General features: G+C 31.6%; 1 protein-coding gene across 18 annotated transcripts in view; it reads right to left on the bottom strand.

Annotated features, from left to right (window-relative positions):
- The window catches only part of C2CD5 (C2 calcium dependent domain containing 5), a 110,291-nt gene that overhangs the window by 67,954 nt on the left and 28,044 nt on the right, over nt 1-14,293 (bottom strand). For 12 of the 18 annotated variants that reach the window (XM_072653518.1, XM_072653519.1, XM_072653520.1 and 9 more), the window contains 3 exons: nt 13,742-13,893; nt 7,566-7,651; nt 656-764 (listed from right to left, as the gene is read on the bottom strand). In XM_072653518.1, the coding sequence (XP_072509619.1) occupies nt 656-764; nt 7,566-7,651; nt 13,742-13,893 (347 nt within the window). Of the gene's footprint in view, nt 1-655; nt 765-7,565; nt 7,652-9,471; nt 9,664-13,741; nt 13,894-14,293 lie in introns of all 18 variants that reach the window. The other 6 variants (XM_072653505.1, XM_072653511.1, XM_072653513.1 and 3 more) reach the window with 2 other exon arrangements.

The raw sequence follows: 14,293 nt of genomic DNA, 5'->3' as shown, positions 1-14,293 counted from the left end.
AGAAAAATTTCCTGTTAACGTCTAAACCAAGTGCTTGGAATTACTGAGGCTTGGCTGCCTACTTCTTTTGTCCTTTTAAAATTATGACCAAGGACTATGAAGGAAAAATATCACTTTTAAAAAATATAAATGAACTGCTACATGTAGTAAAAACATGAACATCAAAAAAATATAAAAAAGTTTGAAAATTCTTAATTATACTATAAATTTATATACACATATACTTTTCCAATTAAATTTTAAAACTCCTCTTTAAGTAGAAAAGGAACTACTTAAATATGCAATTTTTAAATATTAATTGCAACACAGAAGGAACTAGTCATGAAAACTGTGTCAGGTAGCTAACGGCAAGATTTTATCTTTATAGCTTCAAAGATGTCAATCTTAAGGGTCATCCTCAAGATATCTTCTTGGCCAAAATTTAATCCAAAATAAATGAATGTGTTTCTAACAATGTGTTTGAAAAGTCATCTTTTAAAATAGATATAAATTAATGAGATGATGAGAAATAACTTTAAGATAATACTTTCTTGTAAATATATTTTTGGAGGATTTCAGCTTTAAAAGTGCAATACAATTTATAGAAATCATTTTAAAAATCAAAACTAAACTTAATAGAATATTTTACAAAACAATTTTCCATTTTTCAACATACCAGGATTGTGGATGCGATCCAGAAGCTTCACAGAGCGTGCACTAACAACACCCCCAACATGCACAAGAAATCCAGGAGGAAATGCCGTCAAGGTAAAAAATGGAAATTCCTAGTAGGAAAAATCGGGGGTGGGGGGAAATTCTGTTAATAATGTTATAAAGTTTCAGTAACATGTCAATTGTTACTTATTTTGTCCACTGAAATCATAAGCATGCCAGTTATGGACATATTTTTTTAATAAATATATCCTGTATTTCATTTGTAATTTATCAGTAAGTCAGGCACTTAGATGGCATAGCAGATAGAAAGCAATGGACATCAAAAAGGCCTGAGTTCAAATTCCGCTTTAGACACCTTCTAACTGTGATTCTAAGCAAGTCACTTAAGCACTCAGGCCTCAACCTCAGTTTACTCATCTAAAAAATGAGGGGGTGAAGAGGAGAGGAAAGGAGAAGAGAAGAAATAAAAGCAGCTATCTCACAGGATTGTGAAGACCAAGTAAGAGAATATAGGTAAAGTACTCTGTAAACCTAATACTAATAGAACAACAATTATGTGTAACAATATTTCCATGGGAAAATGCTTTCAGAGTTCCTGGGATTCCAAGTATATATTTCACGGCCACTATAGCCCTAAAAATCAGGGACTCCTTAAAATCCAAGCTATCTCTCATAACTTCAAACAAGAGAGAAAAAGAAGTGAACTGGGTCTCTAACTCTGAAATGACAAATATCTGGGAAATTTCTGGGAGAAATGGGAAGAAGGCAGAATAGGACCTGATAAATGTATATGTTTTCTATGGCTATTGAATAAACACGTACTAACTAACATATACTAATACCTGTTCTGAAGATCGCTGATCTGAAATTCAGCTTAGGATCAAAGATAAAATAAGGAAAAGGCTCTGAACGTCAAAAAGAAAGTCTCAAAGTCCCCACGCACAAATTATTTAGTGTTTTAAAAGCCCAGGATTTACCCTGTGACAAAGGTATGCTGTTTTTAACACCAATATTCTTTTAGTGATGTTTTATGGCTACAAGAAAGAAAATACCAGTCTCTGAAGATTTAAGAACTATGGGTAAGCTAAAAGGCAACAGAAAAGCACATAGTGAGTGAGTGAGTCCACTGCACCTTATTACCAACAAAAAACTGAATAGAAGACGTGGTATTAAGAATACAGTCTTAGAGGTGTATGACCAGAACAAAGAGTAGATCAGCTAAAACACAAGGACAAAAAGATATCTGATGGACAATCTATGTGCTTCGTGAGTTTCCTACTCTAACCTTTCCTACCCCCTGACATTTTGGGAGGCCCCCCTATGAAGGAATAATAATAATTACATAGCACTTTAATGTTTGCAAAATGATTTAAACATTATCTCATTTAATCCCTGAAAAAACCCTATAAGGTAGGTGCTATTATTATCTTACAGATGAGAAAAACTGAGACTGAGAGAGACTGATTTGCTGTTGATCACAAAGTCAGTAAGAGTCTGGGGAAGGATTTGAACTCAGGTCTTCTTGACTCTAAGCCCAGTACTTGATCCACTATCACCTATTACAAGCATATATAAGAATAACTAGATAAAACAGTCAGGATGGATTAGAATCTATACTTCTAGAAAGATTATTTGTATCAATCTGATCCCAAGTACATCAAGGTATCAATATAGCAAAAAGGAAATTTAAGTATCACATTTTATAAAAATCACATTTTACAGGTAGTCACAAATTAAGTAGTACCACCTAAATAATTTAAGAAATTCACAAGCAATGCTAAAGAGGTGTCATATGGCAACGGTTCTTAACCTGGGGGTGGATAGATTTCAAGGGGTCCATGAATTGGATGGAAAAAAATTACATCTTTATTTTTTTCACTAATCTCTATCTGAAATTGAATAATTCCTTCAATTTAAAAATGTTACTCTGATAACAGGTCCACAGATTTGAGGAGACAGTCACAGGGGCCCATGACACTAAAAAAAAATAAGTAAGAACCCTTGCATAGAGAGATAATCTATCACTATTAGTTCAGGCTGTCCCTTTAAAGAAATGACAACCCAGTGTCTACATCGAAGGAGAGAGGCAACGTGACATAATGGAAAAGGAGCTGAACTTGGAATCTTGAAGATGGGCCTGGTTCCTCTCTGAGAATAGATGCATGGTCCTGGCCACACAGTACCTACCTAACGGTTAATAGGGTCAAATTAGAATGTTTCTTAAGCACTCTATTGTAAGTAGCTACTGTTGCTGCTGCTGCTATTAAAAAGGTCATTTTTCAGGTCTTAATAATAATAAAAGTTAGCATTTTATAATGCTTTAATGTTGGCAAAGTACTTCACGCATGCTAACTTATTTGAGTTCTTCAAAGAAAAAACTTTTTGAAGCAAGTATCTGATAAAGGATTCATTTCTCAAACATATAGAGCAATGAGTTAAATTTACAAAAATAAGAGCCATTCCTCACAAGATAATATGAAGTTTTCAGATGAGATAATCAAAGCTATCTACAGCCATATGGGAGAAAAAACCCTCTAACTCACTACTGACTGAAGAAATGTAAATAAAACCAATTCTAAGACTATCTCATACCTATTAGATTAGTTAATAGAGGAGAAAAGATAATGACATGTTAGATGGGATGTGGGGAAAAATGAAACACTAATCCACTGTTGGTAGTTGTAAACTGATTCAACCATTCTGCAGAACAATTTAGAACTGTTCTTAAAAGATTATAAAACTATGTATACCCTAGTATTTATCTAGTAACATCACTACTAGGTCTGTATCCCAAAATAGATAAAAAACAAAAAGGAAAAGGACCTGTGTGTGCAAAAATATTTACAGAAGCTCTTTTCTTGTGGCAAAGAACTGGAAATTGAGAGGATGTCCATCAGATGGGGAACGACTGAAAAAATTATGGTATGTAATTATGATGGAATAACTACATGTGCATGTGATGAGCAAAATGCTCTCAGAAAAACCTGAAAAGAGTTACATAAGCTGATGCAAAGTGAAATATACTATGTACAAAGCAACAGCAATATTTTAAGATGATCAGCTGCGAATGACTTAATTATTCTCAGAAATACAATAATCCTAGATAACTCTGAAAGACTTATGATGGCTAGAGAAAGAATTTACGGTGGCTGAATGCAGATTGAAGCTTATTTTTTCACTTTTTTATTTTTCTTGACTTTTTTTGGGAGGGTCTATGTTTTCTTTCATAATGTGACTAATATGGAAATGCTTTGTATGACTACATATGTATAACCTATATCAAATTCATTGCCTTCTCAATGGGGAGGGGGAGAGAAAGGGAGAGAATTTAGAGCTCCAAATTTTAAAACAAATGTTAAAAATTGTTTTTACACGTAACTGGGGGAAAATAAAATACTAAACAAAGTCTCTTCAAAGATAAAGTTAAAAAGGACATAAGTAATAGTAGTTAAGTTTAGCTCAATAGAAAAAAACAAGGAAGTTACTGATCTACTCATGTGGCTATCAAAATATACCAGCTAAAAGTGGTCAGTCATACAAAACTACACAAACCTCTTAAAGATTAAGGTCCATGGAAGAAAATTTTGCATTTGGAGTTTAATATACTTTCCTCTCGCTAAAGTGTTAGTTTTTAAAAATTATTAAGACCTATGCATAAAATGGAATTTTAGATTTCCTTTAAGAAGCACAGACTTGAAAGTCTGAAGGGATCTCCAAAGCCATGTAATTCAATCTACACATGTACAAGAGTTATATTTATAACAGGTCTATCATTAATCAGTTAGTGAAGATCTTCCACTAGGAGGAGCCCACTACCTTCTGAAGTGGCCCATTCCACTTTTACATAATTCTAATTTTAGGGAAATTTTGCTTGTTTACAAAGGATACTTTGCATCCTTCTGTAAAAACATTTAAGACTGGCTTCTTTCTTAACGTCTCCTGTGAATTTCTGGGCATTCCTACTCTGTAAATACTATCTTTGGTATCTAACTTATAGAAGATTTGTATTATGTGAAATGTCCAAGAAGTAGAGTTTTGACAATACTCTAAAAAGACTTAAGTCTCAAAGACTTAGACAAGGAGACATTAAGACAACTTCATGAAAGTAAACTATATCCTTTAAAATAAGACAAAAACTGTGCTTTTATATATCCATAAATATCAAAACACTTAGATCTTTTCATTATATAGTTAATAATATGTTCATGCTGCTAATGTGGAATATCCATAATGATAATCCAAAAAAGAACTTGCTAAGAAGGAAGTTTTCATAATCAAATTATTGGTAATACTATATCACACCAGGGGTGGGGGAAAGGAGAAAATAAGTATATATGCAGCACCTACTGTGTCAGGTATTATATTAAGACGTTTACAAATACTATCTCATTTTATGCTCGTAAAAACCTTGTGGGGTAGGTGCTATTATTGTTCCCATTTTACAGTTGAGGAAACTGAGGCAAACAGGTTAAGTGACTTGCCTAAAGTCACACAGCTAGTAAGAATCTGAGGCTGAATTCAATTTCAGGTCTTCCAAACTCCAGGCCCAGCTCTCTAACCACTGTGTCATCTAGCAATAGATTATAGGCAACAATTAAAATTTAGGAAGCAGACAATATGCTACACACAGAAAACAACTGCCTTACTTTTGCAAAAAGTGAGACACTGATGGAAAACAATTATACTGGTGTTAGTGAAAACAGTCTACATGTAGAACCTGAAATCATTAAAAAACAAATCCATTTGATCTTCCTCTTTTCCTTCTATGAAGCAGATACTATCACTGAAAAATGCTTACTAAATTTTTGGCACACAAAACGATAATCTACATAATATGTTGGGCAGAGAAAGGATTTCTTTTCTCAAATAAAGATTTAAAGTATACTCCTTGCTCTACAAGGAGGAAAACAAGAGAATTAGGATGTAAGTAGATCCATAACCATTAAGTACAATTTAAGGTTCAAAAAGAAAGGATTTAGGTTTGCCTGGGTTTACGGGAAGAATATACTTCATGCTTCAGTGGTTCTAGTTCTAAACATTCCTTAAAACATGTCACATTAGCAACACTGCCACAGGAAAATAAAAAAAACATGTAAACAGGTTACACTCAATCCATTAGTTCAGGTTACTCGACTACCTGCATTTAGGTGCCTATTATGGAGGCAGCCCCATTACTCTGACTCATCAGATACCCAAAGACTAAACAATACAAGTTTAGTTTTTACAGATCAAGAATGAAATTAGAGCTTATAACATGGCAAACTTCAGTCCCATGAGGACAATCCTACGGCTTCAACTTTGCTATAAGAATCAAATTCTAGACTAAAATTCAAAGTAATATTCACTGTACTTTTAAAAACAGATGTAAGGTTTTTAGCACAGACATATTAAAGACATAATATACATATATAATTCCATTACATCAAAATTCAGGAGACCTCAAATTTTTGACTTCTAATTATTATGGTTTCCTTGAAATCACGTTTCTATTCTGAGGAAACTGGAGAGAAAGACGATTCAAAGATCTGGGGGAGTGAATTAAAATTTTTTTAATGGTTTCTTGTGGTCTCCTCTAATATTGTGGATTTTTCTGTATGTTTCTTTTAGTGGACAGCTGGTTTTCAGGTGAGATTAACTGAGAAGTTTAAATGCAGAAGAGATAAAAAAAAAGAGTTGATAGGCATTTGTTACTTAATAAGAAAGCAAGATAGACGCTGCTTAGATCTCAGTTCAATTAATTCCTCTTTCCTTTGCTGCCTATGAGGCAAACAAGGCACATACAGTTATGGGGGAAAGGACTGGAGAAAAAAATTTGTCTATGAAAAACTGTTTTGGTAATACAAAATAGCTGCGGTATGCAGAATCCTTCTTTATAATGACTGGTATTTGTCATAATAGAATTTTATATGTATTTTTAAATGCCAGCATAAAATAGGAAATGTAAGAAAAGGTTTTCTTTTTTTAAAAATGGTTATAATTTTAAAAATAAAATCATAAGTGACTGAAAGCTAACTATAAGAGTTTTAAAAATAAATGAAATTAAATATATTATCATGCATTATATTAGTTAATGGACCTCACAAGTGCTGTTAAATATATCAACATAGTACATTATGAACAGGAAAAAAAACTGGCAACATTTTCAAAGGAAAATGAAAAAGCTTAAATAAATTTTAAACAATCAAGATTAAAATTTTAAAAGCTCTCAATCCAAGAAACAAAAAGACTCTCACACATTTTTAGAAACATACCCGACTTCTACAGAACCTATGAGGCGATCCTCCCTTAGCAATGGAGTAACACAAAAAATGAAAAGAGAAAATCATCCAAAAACTATAACTATTCATTTTTTCCCTGATATATTTCAATATATATTTATTTTATAAGTAACAATCTGGATGCCTATATAATAACAGTTGCATTAAAAAAAATTCAAATATGAAATTTGTGAATTTGTTATTATTTTCATGGGACTGGACAATGGAAAGAATAATCTAATAAAATATACGGATTATTTTTAACTATATTATAACTGAAATGACTCATTACTTATTTCCTACAATATCATATGAAAAACAAATTAGGAAAAAAACTTCTAAACATAGCATAATGTTTTCACTGTTATCATTGTTTCAATGTTATCTATAATTAGATTCCAAAAAAAAAAGTTGCTACATTTGATGGTTATTCCATATCAGTTTTATAGTACAAGAATATATATGCTAATATTTTAAACATATGATACTTTAAAAACCTTATTATGTTATTGTAAAATTCTTTAGGACTCATGAAAACACACTCTACCAAAAAAAAATTAAACATAAGGTAATAAAATCACACCAACACTTCATATTTCTTTTATACCATTAACGTAAGAACAATGAAATTATTGTGAAATTGTGATTCCTTACCCTTTGTTCCAATGCTGATTGAGTCTGCTGTCTTAACAGAGCTTTAAATGGCCCCCCTTCTTTTCCAGCACTCCCACTGCCCATTCCTAAGGAATATCAGTACATAAATAATATCTATGGAAATAAACAACTTTCATAGAAAATTTCAGTGCAATTATTTTTCTGCTCCTCCCCCCAGAAGGATTTTTAAATGTACCAGGCAAAATATTTTATTATTACATTAGTATCATCAAAACAAATAAATCAAAAATGGTCAAATACTTCATTGTGTATGCTGAAGTTTTCCCTAAGTCAAGGACTAGAAAGAGGTTTATCAAGTCTAAACACTGCATAATTTTAGGCTAAGTTCATTTAATTATGGAAATAATGCTGAAGAGGTAAATATTTGTAGCCTACAAAGTTCTCCTTTTAAAAAAAATCTAATTATGAATAAGTACCTACTGAAAATAAATTAGTTTCTATGTATTGGTTTTAAACATATAACTGATGCCAATAACTTCCCACATTTAGGTAAAATATATAACTTCTCTGGCCATCTCAATTTACTCATCTGTAAAAAGGTGGCAAGTTGGATTACTTCCTCTTCCCCACTTTAAAACTCAATAATTTTAAATAAAATTGGTTACCATGCCAAAGGACTATATCGGTATATATTTACCTATACTCATGTATAAAAGTCACAGAAAGAAATTCAAAGATTGCTTCAAAATATTCTAGTGAACACAAATGTTTAAGCTATTTCAAAATATTGTCTAACATCTAAATTGTGATCTGCCATATCAGTATGTCTAGTGATATTTTCAAACTTTTCAAAGCCCTCTCAATGAACTCAACACAAAAGAATAAGCTTAAAACCCAAAATGTGTAGTAAGAAAATCACAAATGGACATAGTTTTGAATGAAGAAACTGCATTTAGCAAACATTTACTTATATTTAAAAATCTTAATGTTACTTTCCCTATCTTTTTTTCTTTTGATAATACCAACTGACTGAATCAGGGTAAAAGAATTCTATTATGACCATCAGGGTACAGGTGAGAAACAAGAATATGACACACTAAAGTTAACAGCTCAATCCCACCCTATTCAAAATTGATGTAAACAGTCAAGTTTAATAAAATTCCCTATGTAAAAACTAGTATACTTATGTAAAAACTAATATATTTTTAGCTGTTCTTGGATAAGGAAACAAAGATTAGCATATGTATAGTCCCATTCTGGTGGGGTTTTTTCCCAGAAAAATTATGTCTTTTAACTCATAACACACTTTCTGGGGACTATACAATACTAACTAGACACAAAATGAAGCTCTTTATACAAAACAGACTGAAAGCACAAAACAAAATGGATTCCTTAGAGAGAGAAAAAAAATACACCACCACCACAAAGGAATCTTAGCAGAATATTATGATGTTTATGCCAATGGAATGAAATAAGGGAAAGCGAAAATGAAAAGTATAGCCCTAATGAGACAAACTAATTTGAACAAAATAACTATGTTTTCAAATGGCTGCTAACAACATGAGAACAGGGATCCAATAATATGAATGAAGTTGATGTGAAGAGAAGTTCAAGTATATGAACCAAAATAGGAATCCTACTGACTGGAAGGCAAGGTATTTATGCCTAGGTCTTAATTTTTTGAAAACATAAAATTTTTAAACATAGTAAAATATATATACATAAATGCTGTCAGCATCATTTTTCAAAAAAATTATTAAACATTTAAATACCCATAAGTGAACTCAGTAACTGTCTCATATAGGGATTTTTCTTTTGTAGATAAGAAAAATAGATGCTCCATGCGTAATACCCAATAATTAATTCCTCATAAGACTATAATTACTTTGTTAAACTGTGATTTAAAAAAAAATAGGGGAAAAAAGTTGTTATAGCTTGATCCTACCAGAAGCAGCCAGGAGCAACTCTTCACTGAAAGAAACACTTTTCCTCAGAACAACTGGGCTGATATGGCTAGAGTGATGAGGGGTAAGGCTAGATTCCGAGAGGAGACAGGACTTTTTAAGATGAGGGGAACCAGAAGAGAGAGAGGGGGAGCTGGGACACAGGAAAATCCTAGGCCCCTGTGGGTAAGGTGCTGTGGAGGAAAGTGGCAGAGAAAAGATGTAGATTCAGAAGATGATCAGAAAAAGCAGGATAAGGAAAGCAATGATGAAACAAAACATAACATTAAAAATGAATTTTTTTAAATGCAGACATATACAGCCACCTTATGAAAAGTTCCCATTAGGAAACAGTAATGCCAAGACCATATAATGTCACAATGCAGATGAAAAGCATATTACACAGACTTTAAAATGAAAACACTATACAGCTTTATTTAATAGGTTCTTTAGTATTCTTCAATATCTTAAGATTTTATGATATCCTAGCCTGTTTTAAATTACTTCAATAATATGTTAAATCTAAGCTACCTGCATTTTCAAAGTTTAAGCACTAATTTAAAATGTATCAAATTTAAAACAAATTTAAGGTCTAAAACCTAGATGAGCTATAATTTTTAAATGTGTCTGTGCACAAAATAAAATGTTGCAATGCACACTAAAGCAGTATATTTTAGGTAGAAAATACACTAAAAAAACCTTAAATGTATCTATTATCAATTTGGCTGATCTATTTTAATGACTTTATTTGCTATTTGGTATATTATTAATAATTTTGTTTCAATAAAAATAAGTAGGTGTTTTTTCTGACTTTGAATTAAGTCAAGTAGTGCTGCTCTTACGCAAATTTAAAATGTTATTAATATTTAAATGGTTTTTTCTCTCTGATAAATATATTATCAACCAGTCTATTATCACAAAGATGTGACTATATTAAAGATCAATTAATTTGCCATGAATTAAAACAACTATATACAATATTTTAGGCCCGTCCTCCAAAGACCAACATAAAACATATTCCATAATATTACCAGTTGACTATATAAAAAACTAAGATAAAATCAAAAAAGCACAGAAGCTTACCAGTGAAAGGAACTATGGTCATAATAGTAAATATAGAAACTAATTAACAATTTAGAATTTTGGATTCTAAATTACTTAAATTTTTTGAAAAGGCAATGAAAAAGAAATAAATTTAAAACTTCCCAAATGCAGATTCTGGCCTCTACCTATAAAAAGAAAAATTACTTCCTCATTCAGTCTTTCTCATATTTCAACTCTGACTACTTTGTTCATAATAGAATAATGATAATCAGTTAATCATTTCCCAGGTGGGCTTTAAGTAATTTACATGTCGTATAAATTTCTGTTTCTTTGAACATATTTTCTCCTTTTTCATTTTTAGTTTTTTACTTTTAATTTTGGAAGTTGCCTAAATTATTTCTGAAAGTATATAGCAATAAAAAAAAGCAAATAAGGAAGCAAGCAAAAAATGACTGTATTTTGCTACATACGTAGAGACAACTAACAAGTATGTTCAGCTATTAACGTTAGCTACACATTATCCTAATTATTTTTTGTTCACACCTGTGATTTCATCAGGTAGGAAACTCCTTTTGTGTCAGCTATCTTCATTAATGCAGTTCCATTATCTGTCTTAACTATTTAATCTTGGAAAGCTGCCACGATCACGCTGACTGTGTCAGAAACAGGACATAAACATAGCTTTTTCAATTTTTAATGATAGCCTTTTATCACCTACACCAGGATCCCTCTCCTAATGTACACATAAATTAAGGGAAATATGAAGATTTATTTCCATGTATTTAAATTTCAAGGAATATAGTAGATTCAGGAAAAACCAAATAATTAAAATATTAACTTGGTTTGACATTTATAAAACTCAAAACATAATATTACTAGTAAGGCAATTAATAAGAATAGGTGACCCACCTGAAAAGTATATAGTGCACTGCATAAATTTTAATTTAGGAACCCTCCAACTATATAAATAAAATATATCTATCTCCTTAGTTCTAAGAAAATAAAAATAAAAGCTCAAAATAAACATTACTAGGGGTTTAGAAAAAATTAATTATAGGAAGTTTTCACTGATCCAGTTCAGTTATGAACAACATGAAAGGGAGGGAATTTAGGAATTAGTCCCTCAATCTCTAGGGAAATATCTTTCTATAATCTATTTGAAAACAACAAAAGAGGGAAACCAGTCAATGCTTACAGTTAATTTGCTCACTGGTTCCTATATTATGACCACAACTTCTCATACATCTGAGTTCTTAGTGCTTGTATACACAAGGATGGAGGATGCAATTAAAACTTTAGTGTATGAAGACTCTTAGGTCTAAACACACAATCCAAGGTCTTAAATACACTATCCAGTTAGTTTAATGGTTAGAAATCAGGCAAACAAGAAATGTGGAGAAGAAAAAATACAAATTTAATTCATTTTTTACAAATTAAATGCAATATTTTTTCCCCTAAATTGTTATGTGTACACAGTAGAAAGAATTGCAGGCTCGTATTTACTACTTTCATTTCCTAAACCATAAAAAACTTAAGTTATTTCTAAAGAGACTGCCTCTGCACAAAGATGTAGTTGTTCAAAGCTCAAGAAATAACAACCACAAGACTTAATGAATACCATAAGAGCTTTTTACAAATAGCATACTCTTGTAAGCACAGCAATTTAGAGTCACAGCAAATACTCAGTCATGAACATGAGCTTCAGTGTAGGCCTTGGAATGACATGAAATGATGCTGCCTATAGTTCTAATAAACAGGAAAACTAAAAACTACTTGTGTTTTTTAAACCACTACTATCTTCACTATGATTGTTATACCAACTAAAATGCAATATATATTTTAAGCCTAATTAAATGATTACCTTTTAAAGAACCATGAGTCTTCATGACTTCAGTTTTTGTCTATTAGCGATTTCAGTTTGAGTCTCATTTACTTTAGAATCAATAAGGCAAAAGTGCCATAGTCAGATGTCTTAATTTAAACTTTTATTACACTACAATTTAAACTGTCACCTGTTTTAGATGTGATAGATAACCTAAATAAATACATGTATCCACTTGTTAAATTCAGAACTATTTATTGACATATTGAATTATTTTTACCTATAACATGATATGAAATTAAAAATCAGAAAGTTCAGGCTTCTTTTCAAGTAAGCATCAAAACTGCCAAATCACGTTCTTCACAATTTGTGTTTTAACAATTTTATTTATTAAATCTAGCTTAGCTTAAAAAAAATGCACAATTTCTTTATTCTTCGAGCTCCCATGCTTTTAAAATTAATTTGTTTTCAAGCAGCAAATTGAAGAGGTAATTAAAATATAGTAAGCCAAAATGACACAAAATACATATTTTTAGAATGTGAATTAAATCTTATGGAAAAATGTCCCAGATCAAAATGCACTCTATAAATCTCATCACCCCAATTTTTTTCCTGCAATTTCTTAAAATATTTTTGACTTGGTCTTTTTTGGGGGGGTAGGGGAGGAGTCTATCTTAAAGATGAAGGAAAAGAACCAGATGATAAACGTCAAAAAATTTTTAGATAAATTTAGACAAAGTAGGGGGCCAATGTGGGGGATGAATGGAAGGAGGAAGGAGCTTTGGGGGGCTGGGGGAATAAGAATTCAGAAATATGGAAAAAGGACAAGTAAAATAGTATCGTTCTGCCTTACAGGATGGAACAAACTTCAAAAATTAATAATCACTTATTAACATGACACTACCATTCCAGAGAAATTTTGTAGGTGTTGTCTGTAATATTATAAATATTTTAGGATTAAATTCAGAATGCAGTCTATAAACAGAATACAGATAAATTCAAAAATATATTTATTACATGAGGAATTTGATTTTACTTTTTTACTAATAAGTTAATAACTCTTCAACTACCTAATATGCTTTAACAAAATAGTATATTTCCCAACAAATTAGAGTATTAAACAAAAATGTCTACAGGTAAAATAAGAATTGTGTTTGTTATCTAGTCTCTCAAACTTAAATTATCAAAGAAATTTAAACCTCTGAGCTACCAATCTAGATGGCAGAAATCACATCAAATTAATTCCTGCACTGTAAAAATATACTCATGTTTTAATTGTGACAGGTGAAAATTATTAGTGTTGGCATCATTTTTATTAACTTATATGCCAAAAGCAGAAGAAAAAGTTTGGATGAAAAGCCAACAAGAACAGAACCAAATTAAAAAAGCGGGTGGAAGCGCCTTACCAGTTTTGGGTGTCAAACTCAAATCTGTGTCAGAAGAAGAGGACTGTCGACTGTAGGACTTGGAAGGTGAAAAGGAATAAGTTTGATTTTTCAGAGGGGTGGAGGGTCCTGATGAGTGAGTATTGGGATTGGGATCTTCATTGAAGGGAATCCTGCCAGAAGAAGGTGGAAAGATATTAAGTAATCATGTGCCAAAGAACCTGGCTGATGGCAGCATGATCCAAACACCAGGATGGGATGGGTTGGGGCTGGGCCAGCAGTCATTTCTTAAGTGTGAAGCTGGGGATGAGGTCAAAGACAAAGAATTTCTATTTACCCATTCAGTACTCTTCAGATAAATAGTATCTGCACTGAAACAGTTAACGAGCCAAGTAAAAGGCATGAAATGTCAGACTCAGAGAAAAAAATATACCAAAGAGAAATAACCAAAGAGAATAAATACGTGGCTGAAAATATTTTCAAATAAACAATGCTTTTTGATTCCAGTTACAAAAGAAAAAAAATGATGATGACTGCAAATGATGTGTGTAAATACGTTCAAATATACTGATA

The sequence above is a fragment of the Notamacropus eugenii genome, chromosome 3 (assembly GCF_028372415.1).
Source record: "Notamacropus eugenii isolate mMacEug1 chromosome 3, mMacEug1.pri_v2, whole genome shotgun sequence".
NCBI classification, from domain to species: Eukaryota; Metazoa; Chordata; class Mammalia; order Diprotodontia; family Macropodidae; genus Notamacropus; species Notamacropus eugenii.
The sequence above is the reverse complement of the archived record's forward strand: the minus strand, read 5'-3'. Positions and strand labels throughout refer to the sequence as shown.